Below are 24,533 nucleotides of genomic sequence, written 5' to 3' on the forward strand. Positions count from 1 at the left end.
ACCATAATGTAATCAATAACACTCATCCTCTGACCTGACCAAAAAGTGAATTCTGCAGGGTGATCATTTGGGTAAGACCCATTTAATATGACTAGATTAGTGTGCCGTGCAATCTGGGCCATAAGAAACCCAGCATAATTGGCTTTACAATCCTTTGATTGTCTGGGGTATGGTAAAACTGAATTACCATCATCTGCAGGATAAAATTTGTAACTAGTGAACAAACTAATATCATCCAAACCTAGCCTAGAGTTAAAGTCACTACCTACAATAACAAAGGCAGAGGTAAGCTGACGTAAGCTGGCAGATATATGACTCTAATCCTAGTAAATTCTTTTCTGTTTGCATTTTGGTCTTTGGTGGGGGCAGATACACATTAATAATTAAGCAGGTAATTTGCCCATATTCCATGACCACAGCCATAGCCAAGTGAGCAAAGGTGGGAAGCTCTGTGACCTTGACCTTTAATGCTGTAGCAATCATAATTACAAGCCCTCCCCTTGCTCTGCCACGAGTGGCGTCCTCAGCTGCTAGAGCAAAGACTTTATATCCATTCAACCAAGGGGCCTCCTGGCACCATGTCACTTGCATAAGTATTATATCAAATTTGGATATGTAATTCAGTGTATTACCATCCCTTGTCTTACTAAGCCATCCCATGACATTCCAAGATAACAGTGAATATACTTGGCTTTTAGAATTAGAGCAGTGGAAAGGTGTCTTTTCTATTCAGTCTGGGGTTATCATTTCCAATTGTCCCAAGGTATCCAGATGGACACAGCCATTAATGAGTGTGGATTGTTTGTCAACCTCTGGTTCTCCAGGCATAATGCATGGAGCTCCTTGCACGTGCTTTGGATGCTGGGAAGTAAGAATGCCTTCTTGATTGGAGTGAATCTCAGCAGGGAGGGTCTTTAATGCAGTGGTTACATTTACAGCAGAAGTAGGTGTAGACACTTGGCAGGAGTCCAAGGGGTGAGTCTCAGCAGAAAGAGGATTTGAAGCTGTGATTTCATTTGTAGGTGGAGTAAGTATGGGCATTTGGCAAGAGACCAAGGAGTGCGATAGTGCCTGTTTTCGATGACTAACAGCCAGCAGTTTGTTCCGAAGATCCTCCAACCTGTTTGTAATTGCTAGTTGTTCCTCAGTAATGAGAGTTGGGAAAACTTTAAAGAGATCCTCCTCCAATGAGTTTTCAAACAAATGGCAGCCTGAGGTGCTATGCTGCGGCTCAGAGGTGCTAGGTTCATCAGTCAGATCAATGAGATCATTGCGAATTGCGACCTCTGAAAATTCCCCAGTAGGCTTTTTATCAGGACAGTTCTTTGTAAAATCAGTTGGAAACAGGGAGGATATTACAGTGTTGTTAAAAACTTGTACTGGGAAAACTCCTTTGCGTTCCAATCTGCGTCTCTGTGTAAGCAACAGTGAGGGGATTCTTTGGCTACTAAAGGTTAGTATAATTCTCTGTGTCTGATGTGCACTGTTAAGGGGTTCCGTTGAGATAAGGTCAATTGGGCAAATATTTCTCGGAAGTAAATTCCTCAGATGATTAATTGCCAAGTGTTTATAATTCCATGCTGGCATACATCCTCTATAACTGCACACCGTCAAGCAAACTTTGTTAGGCTGTAAACACAGATTCTGAGCCATGCTTTTGTTTGATTATCTTGCACATCTCATACTCTTGTCGTTTGAATCCGGGAGGTCCAACAGAGAAAGCCCACCGTGCAAGGAATGTGGAGAAACTCTCAGTGGAGTCAAGTTCTCCTGCTCCGTATTCATTAGGGTTAAGACTGCTTGGGTTAATTTTTCGAGGTGAGAGTTTATTCCTTTTAGAGAATCAAAAATATGCTGCACTGTTTGTTCTGTCAGCTCAGCGAGCTTATTCAGAACAGTACCAGTATCATCCTCACTAGCGTCTTGATCAAAATTAATTAGCGTTTCTTCCTTATCTCCCAACTCTCTAGCAAGGTTGTTGTCATCCAGGATAGTAAAACGGTTGCTAACCGGAATGTTAAATATTGTGGGACTGCCAGAAGCAAAGTAGTCAGTTATTTTAGACTGCTTACTTACAGGTGGCTGCGATACTTCCTCCACTTCACGTGGGTGTTTCCCAGCTCCCATGATCTCCTCCACCTGCTTCCTCAATCAGCCCCGTAGTGTAGTTGCAAATGTTCCTTTATGAATGTTAATTTCCCCCAAAACACTTTCTTCTCCTTTTAAGTCCTAATCATTGATGATGGGGTATTCTGTGGATTTGTAGCGGAAGCCTTGATGGCTTGAGTTTTAATGGCAGGTGTCCCAACAGGGAGAACAGGAAAATGTACAGACTTTTCCTCTTACTGCGTGCCACTAAATCGCTTTTCACAGTCGGGCGCGGCACACCGCATTGTGCGTGACATAAGAACTCTCAATTAGCAGGCGTTGTTGTCATATACCCCCACAGTGGGAAAATGTGCTCAATGTGTCACGTTTGATTCCCCACCCCACATGAGCAGCGGATGCTAATCTGGTAACCTGGTTGGTTTCCCCACTCCTACACATGAAGCCAGCTGGGTGACTTTGGGCTAGTCACAGCTCTCTTAGAGCTCTCTGAGCCTCACCTACCTCACAGGGTGTGTGTTGTGGGGAGGTGAAGGGAAGGTGATTGTAAGCCGTTTTGATTCTTCCTTAAGTGGTAGGGAAAGCTGGCATATAAAAACCAACTTTTCTTCTTCTACACATACCCCTACTTGGAGTGGTTTCTGACAGCCGGAAGAGAACAGTTGTCTCACCCCGCCTTTAGGATACAATCCCAGATCCTATATTTTCCCCCAGGCCCTTTTAAAAAGATACACAAAGCAAATAGGAATCAGATGTAACATTAAGGAGTTGGCTGATAGCCATTAGGTACAAGTGTCTCATGGAATGCATGCCTGATACCAATGTGTCGTACATCGTAAACATACCTATATAAAGTTGCCTTGTCTCGGGTGCTGTTTTTATGTGTCCAGATTTTGTATTTGTGGCTTGGAGAACATTCACTGATGATGATGTGTACTTGGTGGGTGGTAGTGGATTAAAGGTTAAAAACTTGGGCAATTTGCTATCCATGGTCCTGAAGTGATAGTGATGTCTTGGCCTTGGAGTAGAGCAGTGATTCATAACCAGGACCATAAGGCCACTTGTGCTACGGGACAAACTATGACATCCTAAACTGAGTTACACCCTAGGTTATACGCTAAATTGAATTACATCTGTCATAAACTGAGTTACATTGAAGCTGATTGATTTAGAAGGGATTAATTCTGTTTAAGATGGCACTACAACTTTCTTAGACTGCCTCTCATCCTTGCCCCCAATCTTATTTTGAAGTAACCAGAGCCTAACATTTTTGTCAATTTTAAATATAGCTGTGTGTGTTCATTACAGTTACTAAAGAATAGCTTCTAAAATGTGAAAGTGGAACCTAATTTTGTAGTCCCATCTTTCCTCTGAGCATTGTGCTGTCCCACCCCCACCCCCAATAAATTTAGCTTATGGCATCATAAATGTACTTTGTTCGAGAGGTAGGTATTTGCCAAAGAAAAAGAAATTATTCATCAATGTACCAATAGAGAGGTCAAGTCGAAATATGAAGTGATACCACATGAACACATGAATCTGCCTTATACTGAATCAGTCCATTGGTCTGTTAAGGTCAGTTATTGTCTACTCAGATTGGCAGTGGCTCTCCCAGATCTTAGGCAGACATCTTTCAACCTACTACCTGGTACTGTTACTTGGAGATGCTGGGGACTGAACCTGGGATTTTCTGTATGCCAAGCAGATGCTCTGCCACTGAGCCACAGCCCCTCCCATCTTCATAATTCTTTAAACTGTCGTGACATCCCTCCTTTCCAGCTACAGCTGGAGATGGGCCATTCTTGTGATCTAGCAAGGCAATTCCATTTTATTAAAAAACCTTATAATTAGATAGTCTTCCTTTGTGCTCAGTATCATATTTTCCATATTTCAACATCAACGAGAACAGTCTTTTTTTTTTTTTACGAATCCAAGTTGCATGCAAATAAAAATGCAAAGGCACCCCCACAACTTTATCTGAGGCACATTTAGGAATTGTGTGTGTGTGGCTGCATTTAAGAAACCAGAAAACAGGGAATCTAGGTCATGTCAGGATTCAGTCTGCCTGCATTTTCAGCTTGGTTTCTTGCCTTTCTCTGTGTGGAAATGCTTATGCACTCATTTTTACATTCAGAAACCTGCTTCCATTCCAGCCTAGTCAATTTTTCCTTGCTTTTTCCCTATCACTGAAGAGCAGAATAAAATACCCCAATGCATAGAACTGGATCCAGTGAAGTGGATTTCCATCCGCAGAATAGGACTTTCTCGCCTCCTTCACCTTGCTGCAGCTCAAAGCTGTCCCATAAATGCTGCTCCTGGGGGGCAGGGGACCCCTAGGAACACCATGAGGGATGAATTTGCACTGGAAGGAGGAACTTAGCAACAATCTTTTTGTGGAAATCAACCAGTGTATCTGACCCATAATGTATACAGTGGACCTTTACGAACATGCACTGCCCCACTGTCCAGAATTAAAACTTGCAAATCTTTTTAATGACAACCCTGCTCTAATATGACATACTTACTGCAGAGAGGGATTTCCACACAAAAGAGAACCTCTGTATGAAGGCTGTGGTTCTCTGCAATAGCAATATAAAGGTCTGTATTGCTGAAATTCTCCTTTTAGGTCAGTTATCATACAAACCTAAACTGTTATACCCTTCCAAGTCATTGAAGTCAATGAGTTTAGAAGATTAGGAAGATTGCACTGCTAGGGTCTCTCCTCACTGTTAGATTTGCACTGTAGGAGCCAGTGTGGTGTAGTGGTTAAGAGCGGCAGACTCTGGAGAACCAGGTTCGATTCCCCACACCTCTACATGAAGCCTTCTGGGTGACCTTGGGCCAGTCACAGTTCTTTCAGAACTCTCTCAGCCCATGTGGAGGCAGGCAATGGCAAACCACCTCTGAATGTCTCTTGCCTTGAAAACCCTATGGGGTTGCCATAAATCAGCAGTGACTTGATGGTACACACCCAAATACATAGGAGCCAGTAGAGCACATTCTCCTTCCAGTGCTTGTTGGGTCATGGCTCAGACCACATGGAAAGATACTGTACTTCAGCTCCTTCCACAGATAACCTTACCTCACTGGGCACCTGAGGCCATTCTGGTGTTGGGAAGAACCTCAGCAGGGTTCCTGTTACGTGGTCTAGGGCTTTTCATGTTACTTGAGTGTTTCCTATGGCACAAATGTAATGTGGGAAGGTCCCCTACTCTTCATATTCAGACTAACTCCAGTTTCTACCATGCTATTCTATCTCTTCCCCCCCTTTCCATATATATACTAAAGCCACTTGCAGATTAAGAGTGAGCACCAATTATAAAGACATTTACCTGCAGCATTACCTTATCACATCTGCAGCTGTGACACGTATGTATTGTACTGTATACATACTGGCCATTGTGATTCCCTGCTGCACGTATGCCTGGTGGAACAGACATATCAAACCACACATGTTGATGTGCACTGCATATAAAATTCCATGTGTAATCTTAGTCCATAATGTGTGGAACAGGCCTCAGGCACGTATGAGAGCTGTTGTGTTGAGAGTGGGGAACATAACTTAAAAATCAATAGCTCATCTGTACCTTTGCACTGCAAATGATTATCTCCAGACACTTGATAAATAAAAAATAGCAATCTAGGCAGGAAACGTTTACAGCTTCTAATATTGTTTTATATCTCAGCTGCCACTCCTTTTACATAGAATGCTACCCAGAAGCAACACCTTTGCAATTTATACAGACCACAAACAGGTTACCAAAAAGACCCAGGAAAGTTTAAAGGCTCAGGATCAGGGTGGATCAAACTGAAGGTCAACTGTAGTGGCTGAAGGGCTACAAAAATAATCTGCTACCGTACTTCTTGGGGAAGACCTCTTGCAAATCTCATACCCTGTTCATGTCAGCTATAGCATTGGTACAGCTCTCAGCCCTCATGATGTTATCCTCGATATCCGCTGAATACTTGTTGGATTAAACCATTTGAATTTCTGCTCCATCTTCCCTTTTAAACTGTTCTCCAGTGAAAATGAGATAGAGGTTAAAGCATATTTAAGATCTGTTATGCCATATGGCCCAGATTACCCATTTCTGTAATGTTTAAATTCTTGATGGAAAAAATGGCAGGTTTTCATGGGGAAAAGATGTTTCAGCCTGCTAATATTTTAAATTTTCTTTTTTAAGGTGGAAAAATTTGCCAAATACTTGGATCCAAATGATCTGGGCAAGATCAGTTTCAAGGATTTCTGTCATGGAGTGTTTGCTATTAAAGGTAAGCATTTTTATTTGTTATTGCAATTTTAATTTGTGTTATAATTTCTTCCTTTAGGAAGCTCATAGCAGTTGACATGAAACTTCCAATATTTTCCCTCGTGGTCATGAGAGGGAGGTTGGCAGGCAAATCCCTGCTCATTGTTCTGAGGGCCAACTGAGAAAAAATGTATATACAAGAGAGAGTATGTGTAAAGAGAAGTATGGCTCCAGTTTTATTCCAGAATAAGTACGCTTCTTTGATGTTTAAAATTTTTGGGAAGCCCTGGAGTAATGCTTCCTGAATGACTTGGTCTGTACTGGGTATGGTCATTCAGACCCCAAATGACCATAGCAGGCTAAGAATAGTCCACCCTTTGTAGTCTGCTCTTCACAATAGCCGGAGGCAGGGGATTAGTGTGGGTGGTGCAGCCCACATTTGAAAAAGAGACACTGAAGCTCTATGAAACTTGGAGTCTTCATGGGGGAGGGGGGCACTGTTGCTGGTACTTCTAATCTGGGGCCAGATCAGGAAGCACCCCTGCGGATCTACCCTTAGTGTTAAATTGTGTAATATTCTTGGCCTCTTAAACATTAGGCTAATCCGATCTCGTCAGATCTCAAAAGCTAAGCAAGGTCAGCCCTGGTTAATACTTGGATGGGAGACCACCAAGGAAGTCCAGGGTTGCTACACATAGGGAGGCAGAGGGAAACTCTCTCTGTTCATCTCTTGCCTTGAAAACCCTGTGGAGTTGCCATAAGTTGGCTGTTACTTAACAGCATTCCCCACCACCAATGTTAAAAGCAACTTTGTGACTGATTGATTTCCAAGGGAGAGGCTACCTGTGGGCCTGAGAGCCAATATGGTAGTGTCAGACTAGTTTCTGGGAGACCTGGACTCAGCTCCCCAGTTAGCACTGAAGCTTCAGTGGGTGACTATGGAACAGTCACACCCTTTCTCAACCCAACCTGATTCACAGAGTTGTTGTGAGGATTAGATGGAGAACTATGAACACTAGACCTGTGTAGAGAATGTGGTAGATGCTTTCCATTTAGTGGATCATGCCATTATTTAGCTCCAGCAGTGTGTGGTATGTACAGCAGCTGCTGCAAAATATGTGTATATATAATTCCTCACAAAATGTGGGTTGAATAGTGCACCTCCATTGTTTCTGAACCCTAAGCCAAAAATCCATTTGAGCATCTGCCTTGCTTTTGACATACTCCTTCACAAGTTGTGCTTATGTGAACAAGCATCTCAGTATCTATGTTCATTATATCTTTAAGCTTTTCCTGCCCAAGAATCTGTATCCTCATCAATTTTTAACCCTTTTATGCCTGACCGTTTTCATGATCATGAAATGTGCATGCATAAGGCCTAGAGTAGCCTAATGCACACGCATAGAAGAGGAAAGTTTGACAGATTCCTTCAGGAGTGAGAAAAGTTGCACCTGCTGAAATTCCCTCTTCCACAGAACTTTTAAAAAAATGTACAGCCACAAACTATTTACAAGTGCTAAACCTACAATCTACAAAAAACCATGGGGCTGCATTAACAAAATACATTCACTAAAGCCAGTGTGATGTAGTGGTTAAGAGCGGTGGTTTGGAGGGGTGGAATCTGATCTGGAGAACCGGGTTTCATTCCCCGCTCCTCCACATGAGTGGCGGAGGCTAATCTGGTGAACTGGATTGGTTTCCCCACTCCTCCACATGAAGCCAGCTGGGTGACCTTGGGCAAGTTACAGCTCTGTTAGAGCTCTCTCAGCCTCCCCTACCTCACAGGGTGTCTGTTGTGGGGAGGGGAAGGGAAGGTGATTGTAAGCCGGTTTGATCCTTCCTTAAGTGGTAGAGAAAGTCGGCATATAAAAACCACCTCTTCTTCTTCTAACTGTAGAAGGAACCACAGCGTGAAGAGAACAAACTAACAGTGAATGGTATTTTCCAATGGAAAACTGTAGCTTGGATCTAGGAAAGCAGAACTAAAACTAATTCTACTCGACAGTTTATTGTATGCTGTGCTAAGTATTCTACAGAACAATGTGAGAGTTCTAAGAAAAGGTTCCGTGATACTGTTTGAATCAACTTGTCTTTTTATAATAGCTCCAAGCTTTCATGTATTCTATTGTCTCCATTAATTAGCTGTCCATATTTTCCTGTATCTTTCATTCTGTGGAAGACAACTGTGTAGAACTAAAATAAAATATTTTGGGCTAGCATTTCCCAATAAGCAATACTTCATTCTGCAAGGTATCTCATTCATTTTAGTAAGACTAGAAGGTCTTTCCCTGACTTGGACACTCTTGGGAAGTGGGGGATTTTCCCCACTTCCCCTCAGTATCGTGATGTTTCTGTGTACCTCTTGGGTTTTCCCTGTCTTTCCTGCAGTGTTTCCCAAACCTGGTTTGCTGTGATGTTTGGGGAAATATTGCAGCGAAGGGGTGGGGGGAGTGTCACCCATGTAGATGTAAAAGTCCAGATATTCCTTGTCCCATCCACTTCATCACTATTTTCCCTGCCCCGTTCCCCTGTGGCCACTATTTCCCCATTACCACTGAAGGGCTTTTTAAAAAAAATCGGCCACCAACGTATCTGCCTATCAGGCTCTCTGAATTCCCAGCTTTTATATTTTTAAAGAAGTAAGTCTTTAGCCCCTTTTGTTGTAAAGATATAAAGGGACAGACATATCTCTGCAACAAAAGGGACTAGAGACTTAGTTTTGTTTTAAAATAAATGCTGGGAATTCAGAGAACATGGTAGATAGTTATGATGTTATAACAGTATGTCAAATGACAGCCACAGACTCAATTGGGGCCACTTTGTTGCTGCAGGTTGAGGGCTAGGCAGGGAAAGGCTGCTCTACCTTTGGCCATGGTGGTGGGTGGATGCCTTGCCACAGTGGCAGGGAGCATTTGGGGCGATGGCCCCACAGCCTTCCCGGTGAGCCAGCCAATGACTGGTGGCCTAGGTCTGTCTGGGAGGTGGGGACTGGAGCGGACCTGAGAAGCACAGTCTTCATTCTGGTCCGCTCCTTCCCTTCTTCAGGCCACGCTGTCCAGGCCCAGCCACTCAGTTGCTGTTTTAAAAAGATCCTGAAAAAGCCCTCTGGTGCTGCAGAGGGCTTGGGGAAATGTGGGGAGACCTGCCATGTGGAAGCTCTGTTTCTGATGCACTATATCAGCTGTTGCTGCAGCAACAGGAAAGCCTTTCCATGTGTGGAAAACACCTGAGTTTCAACAGTATCCAGAAACTAGCTCTTTGACCCATGTTGTACTCTTTCTGACATTTATAGAATGCCCTTATTCTTATGGTAAAACTGTCTCCCTTGTACAATGTAAATACTTAAGACTCTGTCAATGAGCAATAAAGGCTGATGATGAGTACCATATTCTTATGATAAAATGTAAAATGTTGTGATGCCCAAATAATTCCACTTAGTAGCAAATTAGAAACAATTTCAAATAATTATTGAATACTTAATCAGAATGGTTGTCAAATACTATTTCCTTATACTCTTTCTGAATGTGGTTGAACTGGATTTACAGCCATGAAGCAGATTCTCTCCTTGATTAACAGGCTTTAAAACAGGTTCTATCTTGAAAACTGTTTTTATACATGCACAAAAATGTGGAACATGGGAAACTGCAACAAAAAGAAGAATGCACCACTGAGCATGTGCAGACTGCCTTGGCATTACTGCTGAGAACTCACAGCTCATTCACCATACAATGGAGAACAATTTCCCCAGAACAACTGAATCCTGCTACTGTTCTTTTTTAGGAACTAAACATGGGTGAATTCTGCATCATGTTTCCAGAAACCTCAACAAGGTCTCACAAATTGTGTAAAACCTCATGAACACGATGTAGTTCATTGCATAACACAGGCTGCCAATATTTTGCATGTGGCAAAAGTGTGACAAGGTTTTTTTAAAACAAGCCAGACATAGTGATGGGTAGAAGAAGAGTGGTGGCACTGGAACACTGCCTATGTTGATCCTTGGGCAATATGCACCCATTACTGGAGCTTAAAGGTAAAGGTCCCCTGTGCAAGCACCGGGTCATTCCTGACCCATGGGGTGACATCACATCCCGACGTTTCCTAGGCAGACTTGGTTTACGGGGTGGTTTGCCAGTGCCTTCCCCAGTCATCTTCCCTTTACCCCCAGAAAGCTGGGTACTCATTTCATCGACCTCGGAAGGATGGAAGGCTGAGTCAACCTTGAGCCAGCTACCTGAAACCGACTTCCGTTGGGGATCGAACTCAGGTCGTGAAACGAACTTGGACTGCAGAACTGCAGTATTGGAGCTTAATCCCAGATAAATTATACTGGATTTGCCATATCTATTTTTAATGAAATGTTGGTCTTCAGCTATTAGATGCATTTGTCTTTCAAGCTGATAACCTTATTAAAGTTGGGGGGAAACAGTATGGCCAACTTCTAGTATTAAAAATGCTATTTCTCATACCCCTCCCCAACACATATTATATTGCCAGGCATCAAGAAAATAGCATCAGGCATCAAGCAAAAAGCAATCTATTGAGATGGAAAGAAATGAAAAATATGAAGCCGTTATGTTCTGTGCTGGCCATATGCGCAGTAATCAGCATCCAATGGTGGCATGAAAGTCTGTAATAAATTGTTTGTTATGTGTGTCTATATATTATATATAAGTAATTGGATTCTTGTTGGCAGTTGGAACCTCATTAAATTAAATTTAAGGTTTAAAACTTTTCCATATTTCTTAATCATTAAATTAAAGTGACCAAGAGTTGAACTTCCTAGGGAAATAATTTTTTTGTGCGTAGCAGGGGAAACAAATGTTTTGGGACTTTCGGTTGGAACTTTTATAGATGTGTTGCCCAATCCAGTGGTCTTTGAACAGCAGCCTGCTGCTTTGAACTTTAGCTTGAGGAGCTTTCCTAAGCACAGAAACAACATGAGAGAGGAGAGGCTCAAAAGGATTCTCCTTCGCCTCCTCCTCCTCCTTCTTTCTTCTTCTTCTGTTTTTTTTGAAGTGGTACCCCTAGTCAAACTGTACTTGATTAGTGGTCTCAGCTCCGGCACAAATCACAACTGGATTATCATTCAGATAAACCTTTTATTTATGTATGTATTATTTCTCAAGGAGAATTGCAAAATGTAGATTACAACATATAAAAACTGCAATCCAATAAACAGTGCAATAAAACTAGATTTACAAAATTAGAAGACACTGTTAAACAAAAAACAGTCTAAGACATGACATACCTTAAATAATGCAGAAAATGGATCACAAAAGCAAAAGGAAAAACATTAAGAGAAAGGTAGCACATACACTCAACAGTGCAACTGGCTGCAAACCAACTGCCTTTATAAAAGTGTCCTTCTGAATCATTCCAGTATGCCACAGCCATATTCCAATATAAAAATGCCCTCATAAACATTTCTGTTTTACACATGTTACAGAATGAATACAAGTACGTCTTCCTCCCTGACCCTGGAAAAGAGCGAAATCTTTCTTTCCCTATTTTTTTTAAGTCTTCCAGTCTGAGGAAGAATTCTTTGGAACTTGGATACCACCTTGGGTGGTTTTAATTGTGATGGAGGAACACCCCATTTTTCTGTAAGAAAGGCCTGTTTTGTGTGACAAAAAAACCTGATTTTTAAAGGGACCATGCAAATATCTAGGATTTGACACCAAGGTGGCTGACCCAGCAGCCTGACTGAGGCTTTTGGGATTGCTTAGTCTTTTAATCCTCAATGAGGGCAATGCCTGTATGTAGGGATCCCAGGTCCTTCTTCGCCACTGGTGGGAGGTTTTTGGGATGGAGCCTGAGGAGGGTGGGGTTTGGGGAGGGGAGGGACTTCAATGCCATAGAGCCCAATTGCCAAAGCGGCCATTTTCTCCAGGTGAACTGATCTCTATCAGCAGATCAGTTGTAATAGCAGGAGATCTCCATCTAGTACCTGGAGGCTGGCAACCCTACCTATACACAGGGTGCCACTCAGCATTCACTTGGCCTATTATGAGGGGGATTATAGGCTTGAGGATACTACATGGTAGGTTTGATTAGAACAATTAAGAAACAGGTTTATTTCAGTGTTATGCATTGACTTGGTTGTTTCCTTGTTTTCCTTTTCTCCAGCCTTCTCAGTATTACAGTGATAAAGTTACTGGAAAGCTGGGGCCTGAGAAAGTGTAACAGTTACAAAACACGTTTCTTGTTTGACTGATTCAGACAGATAACATGGAACAGAAAGGCTTGTAATTTTTAACTGTTTTTGATAGGAACAGCACCCAAATCCCACCTATCTTCAAAATACTGGAAGTTCCTAATGGACCCTGTGTATGACCAGTTATTTGCCATTCAGTTTGGTTGGGTTAAGTTCAGTGTGTGTTTTCCCACAACCACAGGCCAATCATATGGATGAGCCTTCAGTTACAGAAGTCTGATTCCTTTGGTGGGCAGTTTGCTGACTGAAATCTCAGCAGTCCAACCTGAATATCATATTTTAAAGACCATTCCATATAATAAATGGGAGCAAACCCAGGTTTACCCTTGATGGGGAACAGCAGCCAATCCTGGTTCTTTGATGAGTGTGTTTGTTTCATTTGCACCGTATCTTTTAGCAAATATCATATGAGTGACATTGAACAAAGGACATGGCAGGCAAATACCTACATCGCACCTACGGGACTGCCTCTCCTGGTATGCCCCCCCCAAAGAGTCCTACACTCTACTTGTAGTAATACGCTGGTGGTCCCCAGCCTGAATAGCGTGTGGCTGTCCTCAACAAGGGCCAGGGCTTTTCCCGCCCTGGTCCTGGCCTGGTGGAATAGTCTTCCTAGTGACATCAGGGCCCTGTGGGATTTTAAGGAGTTCTGCAGGGCCTGTAAAACAGAACTATTCTGCCAGGCCTATAATTGAGGGCAGCCACGGGTTTATCCATTGTTGCTGGCCTCCCCATCCTTCCCCCCCATTCTTGGCATCTGTGGGGGTTGACCTGCTGAAATCCAGTTATATGGTGGCATCTGGGGTTTTTTATATGATGTTTTATCAATGTCTATTGCTAGGGTTGCCAGGTCCCTCTTCTCAACCAGCGAGAGATTTTGGGGGCGGAGCCTGAGGAGGGCGGGGTTTGGGAAAGGGAGGGACTTCAATGCCATAGAGTTCAATGGCCAAAGCGGCCATTTTTCTCCAGGTGATCTGATCTCTATCGGCTGGAGATCAGTTGAATTAGCAGGAGATCTCCTTCTACTACCTGGCAGTTGGCAACCCTATCTATTGCTGTTTATTGATGTTTTATGGTTTTATGTATTTTAGAGGTTGTTATGTATTTTAGAGGTTGTTACCTGCCATGAGCCTGGCCTGGCCGGGAATGAGGGCAGGCTACAAATTTTAATAAATAAATAAATAGCAAGCCCAAAACCGCTTGTGTTTGAACTATTCTGCCTGCCCTAATAACAAATTAATAATGGAGGTGGCCTCTATTTCTTTTCTCACCCTCGATTTGACACAGCAAGGTCTTATACAATTAAACACCTAAACAAAATAGTTTCAATCAGCTGCATAATTGGCTTTCACTTCAGCTGTTTGCTGGAGAGTGAAATTGCAGCAGTCATCGGACCGCTCAATGCCAAAAGCATCTGAAAGCAACCCCTGGCCAGAAACCATCCATAGAGTCTCTGCCTGGATTTTCTTAAGGTCACAGAGAAGCCTTGAAGACATGTTAATGCACATCTTGAAGAATCCACACTGGCATTTCTGCATGCATGAACAAGTAAATTCCCTCCCCCCCGTCCCGAGCTGATATTAGTATCACTATGCTTTTGTGTTTCTCCTGACAGAGTAAGGTAAAGTCAACATCCTTCTACCTTGTCTAATGGTGATGCATTAATTTCACACATTGGTATTTTCTAGGCTGGCTGCCAAGCGTATGTCTGTATTAGGAAAACATACGTATGTGTGTCTGAGGCAGCCTGGGTTTAATACATTCACCCATTCATATTAGGCTCTCCGTGTGAACCTCCTAGAGTGCCTGTAAAATAAAAGCAGCCAAGGACTTGATGGTCATGGGTAAACAGCAGCTTCTCTGCCTCCGCCAGTGGTTGGCAGGCCCTGGATGTTGTTCTCTCTCTAAAGCAATAACAGTACCTGGATGGGAGACTGTGCAGGAACACCATGTACACCATCCTGGATTCCTTGGAGAAAGGGCATAACACACAAACAACAATAAGGGAATGAAAACTGGCTCGAGCAAATTCGCCACAAAGAGCTGCAAAGACAGAGGTGCCCTAAAAATAGCATTTTTTTGGCAGATCCTGCTAAACTAATAGGATGGGATGAGGCTAATCTAGAGTCATTACTCTGGAAATCTGAACACTGGACAGATGCCTTTCAGTCCCCTGGCGCAGTATGGAGATGCGGCAGCTGTGGCTTCTGCCGGTTCGGTTCCTGGTTTTGTCATTTGCGCTCCTCCCTCCAAATGGAGGAGAGGAGAACGATGTAGTCTGCTTTGGGTCCCCATTGGGGAGAAATGTGGGGTATAAACATAGTAAATAAATGGTTGCTGTGAGCAGGACGACAGGTGTACGCACGCACACAAAGGGAGAGAGGGGAGGGCGACATGGCCAGACAGAATAGGTGGGGGAAGCTGTGACTTTCCTGTCTCCTGTTGTATCAAGACATTTAATGATATGCAAACTGGGCTGGGGTTGCAGGGTGCAGCCTTAAGAGCATCAAGCCAGGATCCTGTCCAGAGTGCCTTGAATGCACCACATTTTCATCTCAGCACTTCTCCACGGAATAATTCATGGTTCTCTCTGCCTCCGTTTTATCCTCACAGCCAGTTGGGGAGGTAAGTTAGGCTGAGAGAAAAGGACTGGCTAACTGGAGATTAGAAGCCAGGTCTCCTTATTCCAAGCCTGATAGTCTTAACTTCTGTACCATTCTATGGCGACCCCTCTCCTTTTTATTATCTCCCAGCTCCCAGTAATCAGTATTTGGTGCTGAGGGAGAGAAAGAGGGATTGCCTCACTTCTTGTTATTTTGCCAAAGGGTGTTATGTGGAGATTATTTTTCTCCTTCTCCAGTCCCCACCAGATTTTACCTCAGAGAGAAAGCAGGACACAAGAAGTTTCTTAAAATTAACAAAGTAAACAGGGAAATTTATTAAATGGTATTCACAAGATGGATTTTGAGGCAAGGCTGAATTGGAGGGAAAGCACAAAACCATATTGTACAAGATACAATGTACAAGATACAATATACAAGATTCACTTCAGAGAGAGAGAGCGTAGTTTAGATTTAGAGTAGATGTTACACAAGATGTCTTTAGCGTAGATGTTTCTCAAGTTAAGTTTCTTCCGTTCTTAGGTTACAAGCTTAGTTTGGTTCCTCAGAAATCACACAGATTCAGTTTCACATAGGGCTGTTGAAAAAAAAAATTCGGTATAGTTTGGATTTGGCTGAATTTGGCCCGTTTTTATTCGGGCCGTGCCGAAGTCCGAACTCCCCCACTTCGGATCCCCGGAAATTCGGGGGGATCAGGAGTTCGGGGAAAAATTCGGCCCCCCCGCGCACCTTCAGGGGAATTCCCTGAAGGCCCGCGGGGGGCCCTTTAAACAGATCTGCGCCTCCCAGCTATGAGGCGCAGATCTATTTAAAGGGCCCGCCGCGCGCCTCCAGGGAAGCTCCCTGGAGGCACGCGGCGGGTCTTCAAACAGATCTGCGCCTCCCGGCTGGGAGGCGCAGATCTATTTTTAAAAAAACCCAGCGGCAGGGCTGGCGAAAGGCTGGCAAGACCAGACCCCCCAACCCCCCTAAACCCCCCCTTCCAGCCCTGCCGGGGGTCCCGGCAGGGCTGGGGGGGGGGCTTTAAATAGATCTGTGCCTCCCGGCTGGGAGGCACACATATGTTTGAAGACCCGCCGCGCGCCTCCAGGGAGCTTCCCTGGAGGTGCGCGACGGACCCTTTAAATAGATCTGTGCCTCCCGGCCGGAAGGCACAGATCTATTTAAAGCCTCCCCCCCCCAGCCCTGCTGGGACTCCCGGCAGGGCTGGCGGGGGGCTGGCAAGACCTGATCCCCCAGACCCCCCAGACCTCTCCAGATCCCCCCTTCCAACCTTGCCGGGAGTCCCGGCAGGGCTGGGGGGGGCTTTAAATAGATGTGTGCCTCCCGGCCGGGAGGCACAGATCTATTTAAAGCCTCCCCCCCAGCCCTGCCGGGACTCCCGGCAGGGCTGGCGGGGGGCTGGCAAGACCAGACCCCCCCAGACCCTTCCAGACCCCCCCTTCCAGCCTTGCCGGGCGTCCCGGCAGGGCTGGGGGGCGGGGCTTTAAATACATCCGTGCCTCCCGGCCGGGAGGCACAGATCTATTTAAAGCCTCCCCCCCAGCCCTGCCGGGACTCCAGGCAGGGCTGGCGGGGGCCTGGCAAGACCAGACCCCCCCAGACCCCCAGACCCTTCCAGACCCCCCCTTCCAGCCTTGCCATGAGTCCCGGCAGAGCTGGGGGGCGGGGACTCGCCGCGCGCCTCCAGGGGGCTTTCCTGGAGAGGCGCGGGGTGCCCTTTAAACGGATCTGCACCTCCCGGCCGGGAGGAGCAAATCTGTTTAAAGGGCACCCCGCCCCCCTTCAGGGGGCTTTCCTGGAGAGGCGTGGGGTGCCCTTTAAAGGGCACCCTGCGCGTCTCCAGGGAAGCTCCCTGAAGGCGCATGGGGTGGGGGAAAGGGCCCGAATCGGCCAAATTTATTCGGGAACACCCCGAACTCGGCCAATTCGGCTCCCCGGTCCCCCCCTTTTTGAGTTCGGTTCGTCCGAACCGAAAAACTGCCGAATTGAGAGAAATTCGGCTGTTTTTCAGTTTGGGCCGAACCGAATCAACAGCCCTAGTTTCACAGACTCTGTCCCCAGCCTGGCTATCAGGAAGGAACTTTCAATCTCTATTCCCAGAGAACATACAGAAGTGTGGAGATTTATCAGAATCCCTCTTCCAGTTCTCACTGAACTATGCCACACCAGTGGCAGTAATCCTCTACACCACCCTGCAACTGGAACAGCTCTGTCCCAAAGACTAATTCCCCTTTATGACCTGAGAAAGGGCCCTTTTCCACCCAGTCTCAATCCTGTCACTCCATCGGTTGTGTGTTCCACTAGCTTTGGCTACACCGAACCTTTAGGTTCACAGCGTTGTTCACAGCTTCCTCTCACGCCAGTTACCAAGCTCTGAATCTTTTCTGTCTCTCAGAGCTCAGAGTGTCAGCTTTTTGGTTCCGCCCACTCCTGGTCTCTCAGCTTCGGCTGAAGCTTAAACCCTTGTTCGTCACACATGCTAGCTTTTGGTGGTGGAAACAAGTTGTAGCCAACGTATAGTGACCCCATGAGGTTTTCAAGGCAAGAGACATGCAGAAATGGTTTGCCATTGCCTGCCTCTGCATAGCAACGGGCTTCCTTGGTGGTCTCTCACCAAGTACTAACTGGGACTAACCCTGCTTAGCTTCTGAGATCGGATGAGACTGGGCCATCCAGGTCAGGGCATGCCAGCTTTACCCCTCCATGCTAGCATTTACCAAACAAACATACAAACAAACAAAAACTCTGAAGTGCCAACAATTTAATCAGTCTATAACAATAACATTGTTGTATAATCCTATGTGATGATGGTTGTGAGGATTTATTCTTCTTTGTGAGGCTTTCCCCCACACACGGAGCCAACATGGGTAACCAGCTTGCCACATGGTAGGGTTGTGGGTTTTTTTACCAGTGTTCATCTGTAATAGTAAAAATATGGTTTAATTTGAAATATGGTATAATTTTTTTCTGTGACTCATTCTCATGTGTGGTAAAGACTGAGCTCTTTACCAACATGTGAGGGTTAGTTCCCATGTGGGTGGGTGGTCTTCTGCATCTGTAGTGGTAACAGTGAGTGGGGATTCTGTTCCTTTTAAGCTGTAGTTTCCTAGCTTTTTTTCCAGAGTATCTATCTATAGTTTACAGATTTTGCAAAAAAGTTTAAGTGGCAATTTTTGTGAGGTATTTTTTGTTTTTCGTTTTTGAGTTGGTGTGTGCACTCTTAAGTTATGTGTATTGGTGTGCTATGTGATGAGGGAATCAGCTGGTGATTATACACACAATCTTTGTTTTGGGAAATTTCCCCCATGTTTTTTTCCCCTTTCACAGAGATGCACACATATGCACAAAGGAGGCAACATTAGGGAGGAAAAACATGAAAATCCGTTTGAGAAAAGAGCCTATTTAGAGAATTTACATTATATGCAACAGGGACTTGATTTAATCTCCTAACTGGCCACCTATATCAGTAAAGCAAGGACCAAACGGTAGTAACAATATGCTGTAGCAGTGCATGGAAGGCTCAGTAGAACTAACATCTTCATTCCATAGCAACAGGACAAGTCAGTAACTAGGGGTGGAGCAACAGCAACTGCAGAATGTTACCAAACACGCCACTCTCTTCTGATTTACGGCTCCTTGGCACACATTCGTCTTAAATTATATTTAGCATACGAGTTTTAAATTTTTTTGCACTTTTGCTGCTGGTTTTAGCTTTTGCTCATTTTAGTTTAACTTGGTACAGTTTGAGGGAATGTGATTCAGCCATCTTTGATTGTGTTAAGCACATCTGGGTCTGGTCCATGCCTGGATGGAAGACTTAATGGAAACTCTGTGTATGCTTCCTTGTGTTCTATAATAGATGAATCAGAGGATATCAGTGTGGTTAAACGAAATCGTTAGAATTGCTATAATGCTTTTCTATGCTATTTGGTGCCACTTTGCTTTTTTATACAGTTTTATTGTATTCTGTGGTTTTATTTTGCCTTGGACAAATCCACAAAGTGTGTGTGTGTGTGTGTGTGTGTGTGTGTGAGAGAGAGAGAGAGAGAGAGAGAGAGAGAGAATGAGTGTGTGTTTATAAATCAGGAGTCCCAACGTTGTTGAGTTTGTGGACACTTTTAAAGTCTGAAACCAGGTAGTGGGTGCCATCGTAAAACGGCAGCCAAGATGGTGTGGCAAACCACAAAATGGCTACCATGGGGTCTGGGGCCAGTCAAAAATGTTGAGAAGTTGCAAGCTAAGCTGCCCCAAATGGGTGCTCACTGCAGATACAAAGGTGATGTCTCCTGGGTTATTGAACACACATGAACACACAAAGCAGGCTTATACAGAACCAGACCATTGGTCATCATCATCATCATCATCACCTTTATTAGGCATTTACCACGACATAGTTATAAAACAAGATTACAAAAACCAAATAGTCTATAGAGGCATTAAAATAACATTGTTAATTATCTAGGAGCGTGTACAAGCAGTTCACATATCCTTGATAGAGCTAGCAGATATCTGGCTACTTGTTGAATAATAAAAGAATTTCTGTCTGATAAAAGATACACCACCAACTGCTGGTCTGAGAAATTCTGAGCGCTCGACAACAAAGGTCTGATATAAACATTCCTGGGCCTCAAGTAAAACAGTGCAGTAACACATGAATTAGGTGTTCAGGTACCCCAACCATGCATGGACAACACCTGTCCCTGAGGAATTCTCTTATATCTACCATATAAAATGGCTGACCATTGGTCTATTAAGGTCGGTGTTGTCTACTGTAACTGGCAGTGGCTTTGCAGAGTCTCAGGCTGAGGTTTTTCACATCAGTGACATCCTGATCCTGTTAACTGGAGACGGCAACGATTGAACCTGGAACCTTCTGCATGTGAAGCAGACACTGCACAACTGAGCCATGTTCCTTCTGAACCAATTCCTATCACAATAAGGCAGAGGAAAAACCAGGATTGGCATTTTGTTTCGGGGAAGAATGAAGTGGGCACCAGAAAACATGTCAGTGGGGACCATGGTGCCCAAGGTACCACATTCAGGTTCACGGAAGTTAATAAATACAATGAAGAAGTGAGCAAACCGCCCCACGTTTCCCACATCATAAACTGGTGATCTGGATGCACCCAGTATTCTTTACTTTGGATAAAGCAACTGCTTTGTTGCTGCCACTAGGTTGTGTTTAGTGTGCTGTGGCTGGAGATACGTGGCTGTGATGAATTGCACGACACATTCCCTTCTTTACTCCAGTTTGTGTACATGATTGCATGCTACTCACTTGTTCGCCATTGCCCTGATCGCTTGCATTTAACAACAAACCCTGTCTGTCTCTTGCTGTGAGCTTGGCACCGTGAGTTGCATATTTCTGTGTTAAAGACTCTCCTGAGGCACAATGACATGAGACAGCGTGATGCCTAATGAGCTTTTGTTATTAACATCTAAAGAAAATTAAATTGCCCCTGCAACAAGGCCACAGAGGAACCCTGGGAAAAAAATTAAAATTTGACTATTGATGTGTAAAAACAAAGAGCTGTTGCTTACCGGGGGGTGGGGGGAACCCACCATGTCTTAGTGGCTAACACTCAGGCAAGCTGGCTTTCTTCTTTCTTTCTTTCTTTCTTTCTTTCTTTCTTTCTTTCTTTCTTTCTTTCTTTCTTTCTTTCTTTCTTTCTTTCTTTCTTTCTATTTTTTTTTTTTAGGTAGCCAATAGTGAAATAAATTCTGTAATTATCAGTAGTCCGCTGCGGGTCCACTGTGACTTTTCTTTAATGATTTGACCAGTTGGAAAACTATTATTTAACTGAATGTCTAAGACCCCAACTGCATGCGGTTGGAACTCCAGATGTGTTGCAAGACTAAAAACCGGCTGTGCAGGCTCCTCTGAATATAGATTTGGTCCATGGTGCGAAGAGAAGAAGGACTTATCTTCCCCTGTTCCATTTTCACATGAACACATGAAGCTGCCTTCTACTGAATCAGACCCTTGGTTCATCAAAGTCAGTATTGTCCACTCAGACCGGCAGCGGCTCTCTAGGGTCTCAGGCAGAGGTCTACAAATTTTCCTAATTTGTAGATACTCCACTCAGATTGCTTTAAGGGAGCAATCTGAGGGTGGGTAGGGTTCTTTCTCTCCTTTGCCCTCATCCTGCCATGCCTCCATCAGACCCCCCCAGAGGAGAACAACAGCAGCCCAATAGGGATGATCAGGACTCATTGCTGTCAAACATTCATTCATTCATTCATTCATTCATTCATTCATAACCTTATTTATTGGGACTCGTTGCATTGACCTCAAAAACTCCAGAATGGATTGGGAAGCAGGGGAAAGGTCCATTATTCAGTCCAGGCATGTATCTGTCTGGTGCAGAACGTGCAAGGCTGGCCACTCTAGGAAGCCCCTTCATATGCTCCAAACCCTTACAGCCTGTGAATAATGAAATCATTCCCCTTGGATTGCACTGGCTGCCTTCAGGGAATGTAAGTCAGTCTCTAGACTAGAGCCTCACATGTTATGCCAGCAGACTAAAATGCTACCTGTTTGGCCAAGTGAATCCTGATTAGAAAATGCAAGATGGCTTCTTAGAGAGACCCAGGATATCCTGAGATGTTCTAAGAGGACACCTTGCATGCTCTGAGAGTCTCTGGCACACCTCTTTCTGCTCCTCAGTATTAGAGTTTTCATCACTAGATGGCCATGCCAGAAGCAACCATAGAATGTCTGAATGGGACAGAATTTGCTGCAACAAACTCCTAGAATCTTTTCTTCTCTACAATACAATCATCTAACTAGTGAAATTAAAAAGATAGTGCTTCGCCATTGGCACATTTTACGAGATGTTCCTGGTTGCCAATTACCACCTTTATTTGGACTCAGAAAATCACAATCCTTAAAAAACTTTTTAGTTAAGACTGATTCTTTAGGAAGCAAACATCGGGTTAATACTATTGGGCATCACAGCAGTGGCGCATGCGCAGTTTGTAGGTTTAGCCTGCCTGTTAAGGAAATTAGCTCCACTGCTTTCAAATTCAAATATCAGCTAAAAATTTTTAGCAGTTGTCTTTCTAAAAATATTGTGTATGAAGTTTTGTGCCCGTGCTCGCTCTGGTATATTGGGTCCACCTCCAGACAATTAAAACTTCGCATCGGGGAACACAGAACGCGCATACGCACGCGCACCATGGACGCCCCTCTCACGGGACACTTCATAGAAAAGGGACATTCTGAAGATACGTTGTTTTGTCCTATGGAAACACAAACAGAAGCCTTACCATAGAGACGATATAAACAAAATCCTGCACAGACAAGAAATGAAAATGATTTTTTTATTTAAAACCATGACCCCTGCTGGGCTGAATAATGAATTTGATCTGGTGTGTTTCCTTTAAGCCACTCTTCTTCATCAACACACATCAGCTGTTTCTATCATCATGACCTGTATAACTTTTTTGGGGAGACATTTGATTTTTCAACCTCTTTTTTTTTAATAAATTTTTTTATTGCTTTTTCCATAAAGTTGATACAATAATCCCATTCGCTATATCATCTAGCTTATTTTTCCATATATAAACAATAACAGTACAATGCTGAATGGATATCCTCATAGTAAAATACATATAACAATTTGAACTCCCCCCCCCCCCAACTTCCTCTAACCCATTCTTAATCCGGTCACTTCTTTGTGTTACTCTTTGTCTATCCTTCTAAAACATTATATATTTATTTTTATTTATCTATTTCTTTCTTATATCCATGCATACACCATAACTTTGTAACCCTATCTGATATGATTAAGTAACATTGAAAATAATTAAAAATGCTAATAGGGTATAAATTATTCCAAAAACTAGAACTACACATACTTAACATTATCATGTAAATTTAAAAAAAAATAATTATTTCCCTACACCTCCCCTTATTCCCATTATTTTAATACCCTCCAACCCTTCATCCCTTCTTTTTAAAAGACTTCTTCTGTCGGGGGTTTCTGTTGTTCTTTTCTTGCTTTCTTGGTATAATCTCTTGAAGTCGATGGTGTCCAGTTGCTACATCTTGCCCAGTTGAGTCTTCATCCCGTCGCATTTCTTCTTGGTCTCTGCCTTGAGTTGGATCTGTCAGTTCTTTGTGGCTGAATAAAAATCTTTCAGCCTCAACTGGTGAATTGACCGCACATCTTCTCTGTTTATAGATGAACGTAAGTCCTTGTGGTATTAACCAGGCATACTTTATTCCATTTTTCCTCAGTATCGTTGTGAAGTCTTTGTAAGCATTTCTCTTTGCAACCAAGTGGCGAGGTATATCTTTTAGCATTATTAATGGTAATCCATCTACCAAAAGAGGACTATCATACTGGATTTGCATGATTCTCATTTTGAGATCAAAAAAGGCAATCACAATCTCTCTGGGTGTTGATTTCTGTATTTTTGGTGACAGGGGAGCTCTGTATATTTTATCTATTGCATAGTTTAATTTTTGATCACTTAAATGGAAAATGTCAGCAAGTGACTTTATCATAGTCTCTCTGGTATCCCCATATTTTTCCGTGAGATTGCGTATTTGTAGATTTGATTATCTCGATTTCATATCCAAAAGTGCCATCTGGTCCTTCAGAATCTCACCTTGTATTTGTAGGTTTCCAATTTGTTTCTCGTTATCTTTGGTTTCCTTGTAAATTTCCTTTTGTTCCTCCTCCACTTTTGTTATAGTAAGTTCCATCTTATTCATGTCTATTTTTAATACCTTCACTTGTTCTTTAATTGACTTAATCTCATTCATAATATTGTCAAGTTTCTGGTCGAGTAGTTGAGTCATATGCTGTGTTTGATGTTGAATTTGCTTGTTAAGTGTTTCAGTTTGCTGCATCAAAAGTTCCTCTACTCTTTTGTAATCCATGGTTCCCTGTAGAATTAGTTGCATAGGCGGGCAGTATTGATGTAACACCCACCATCGAGTTTCAAGAGTCTTCTAGTTGGGTCTGTAGGGACATCTGGTATTTCTCACTGAGTCTCCTCGTTCTCACAATGAAACGTGGCAGGAAGGCTCAAAAGCGGAAGTATTTCAAATCGGAAATAAAACTTCCCTCCCCCTTCTGACTCAGAGTCTTCAGTTGCTGCGTGCAATGTCACTCAGTTCCTTAGTTGTTATGTCTACCCGCAAGAAAGATTTATAATCCTCAGTCCGGTTGGTGATTTTTCTTGTTTATTACCAAGTTATATCATGGTCTTGGGAAGGGGGGGTGCGGGTGTACAGCTAGTTTAAAGAAACTCCTCCGTCTCTCTTTTTTTTAAAAAAAAAGCAAACAAAAGAAGTTCTTGGCACTTACAGGTCTCGGATGTTGG

General features: G+C 43.6%; 1 protein-coding gene across 1 annotated transcript in view; it reads left to right on the forward strand.

The window, feature by feature from the left end:
- The window catches only part of RAB11FIP4 (RAB11 family interacting protein 4), a 271,185-nt gene that overhangs the window by 95,004 nt on the left and 151,648 nt on the right, over positions 1–24,533 (forward strand). The window contains exon 2 of the mRNA XM_056858462.1: positions 6,291–6,378. Coding sequence (XP_056714440.1) covers positions 6,291–6,378 — 88 coding nt within the window. The remainder of the gene's footprint in view (positions 1–6,290; positions 6,379–24,533) is intronic.

Source organism: Euleptes europaea, chromosome 1, assembly GCF_029931775.1.
Source record: "Euleptes europaea isolate rEulEur1 chromosome 1, rEulEur1.hap1, whole genome shotgun sequence".
Taxonomy (NCBI): domain Eukaryota; kingdom Metazoa; phylum Chordata; class Lepidosauria; order Squamata; family Sphaerodactylidae; genus Euleptes; species Euleptes europaea.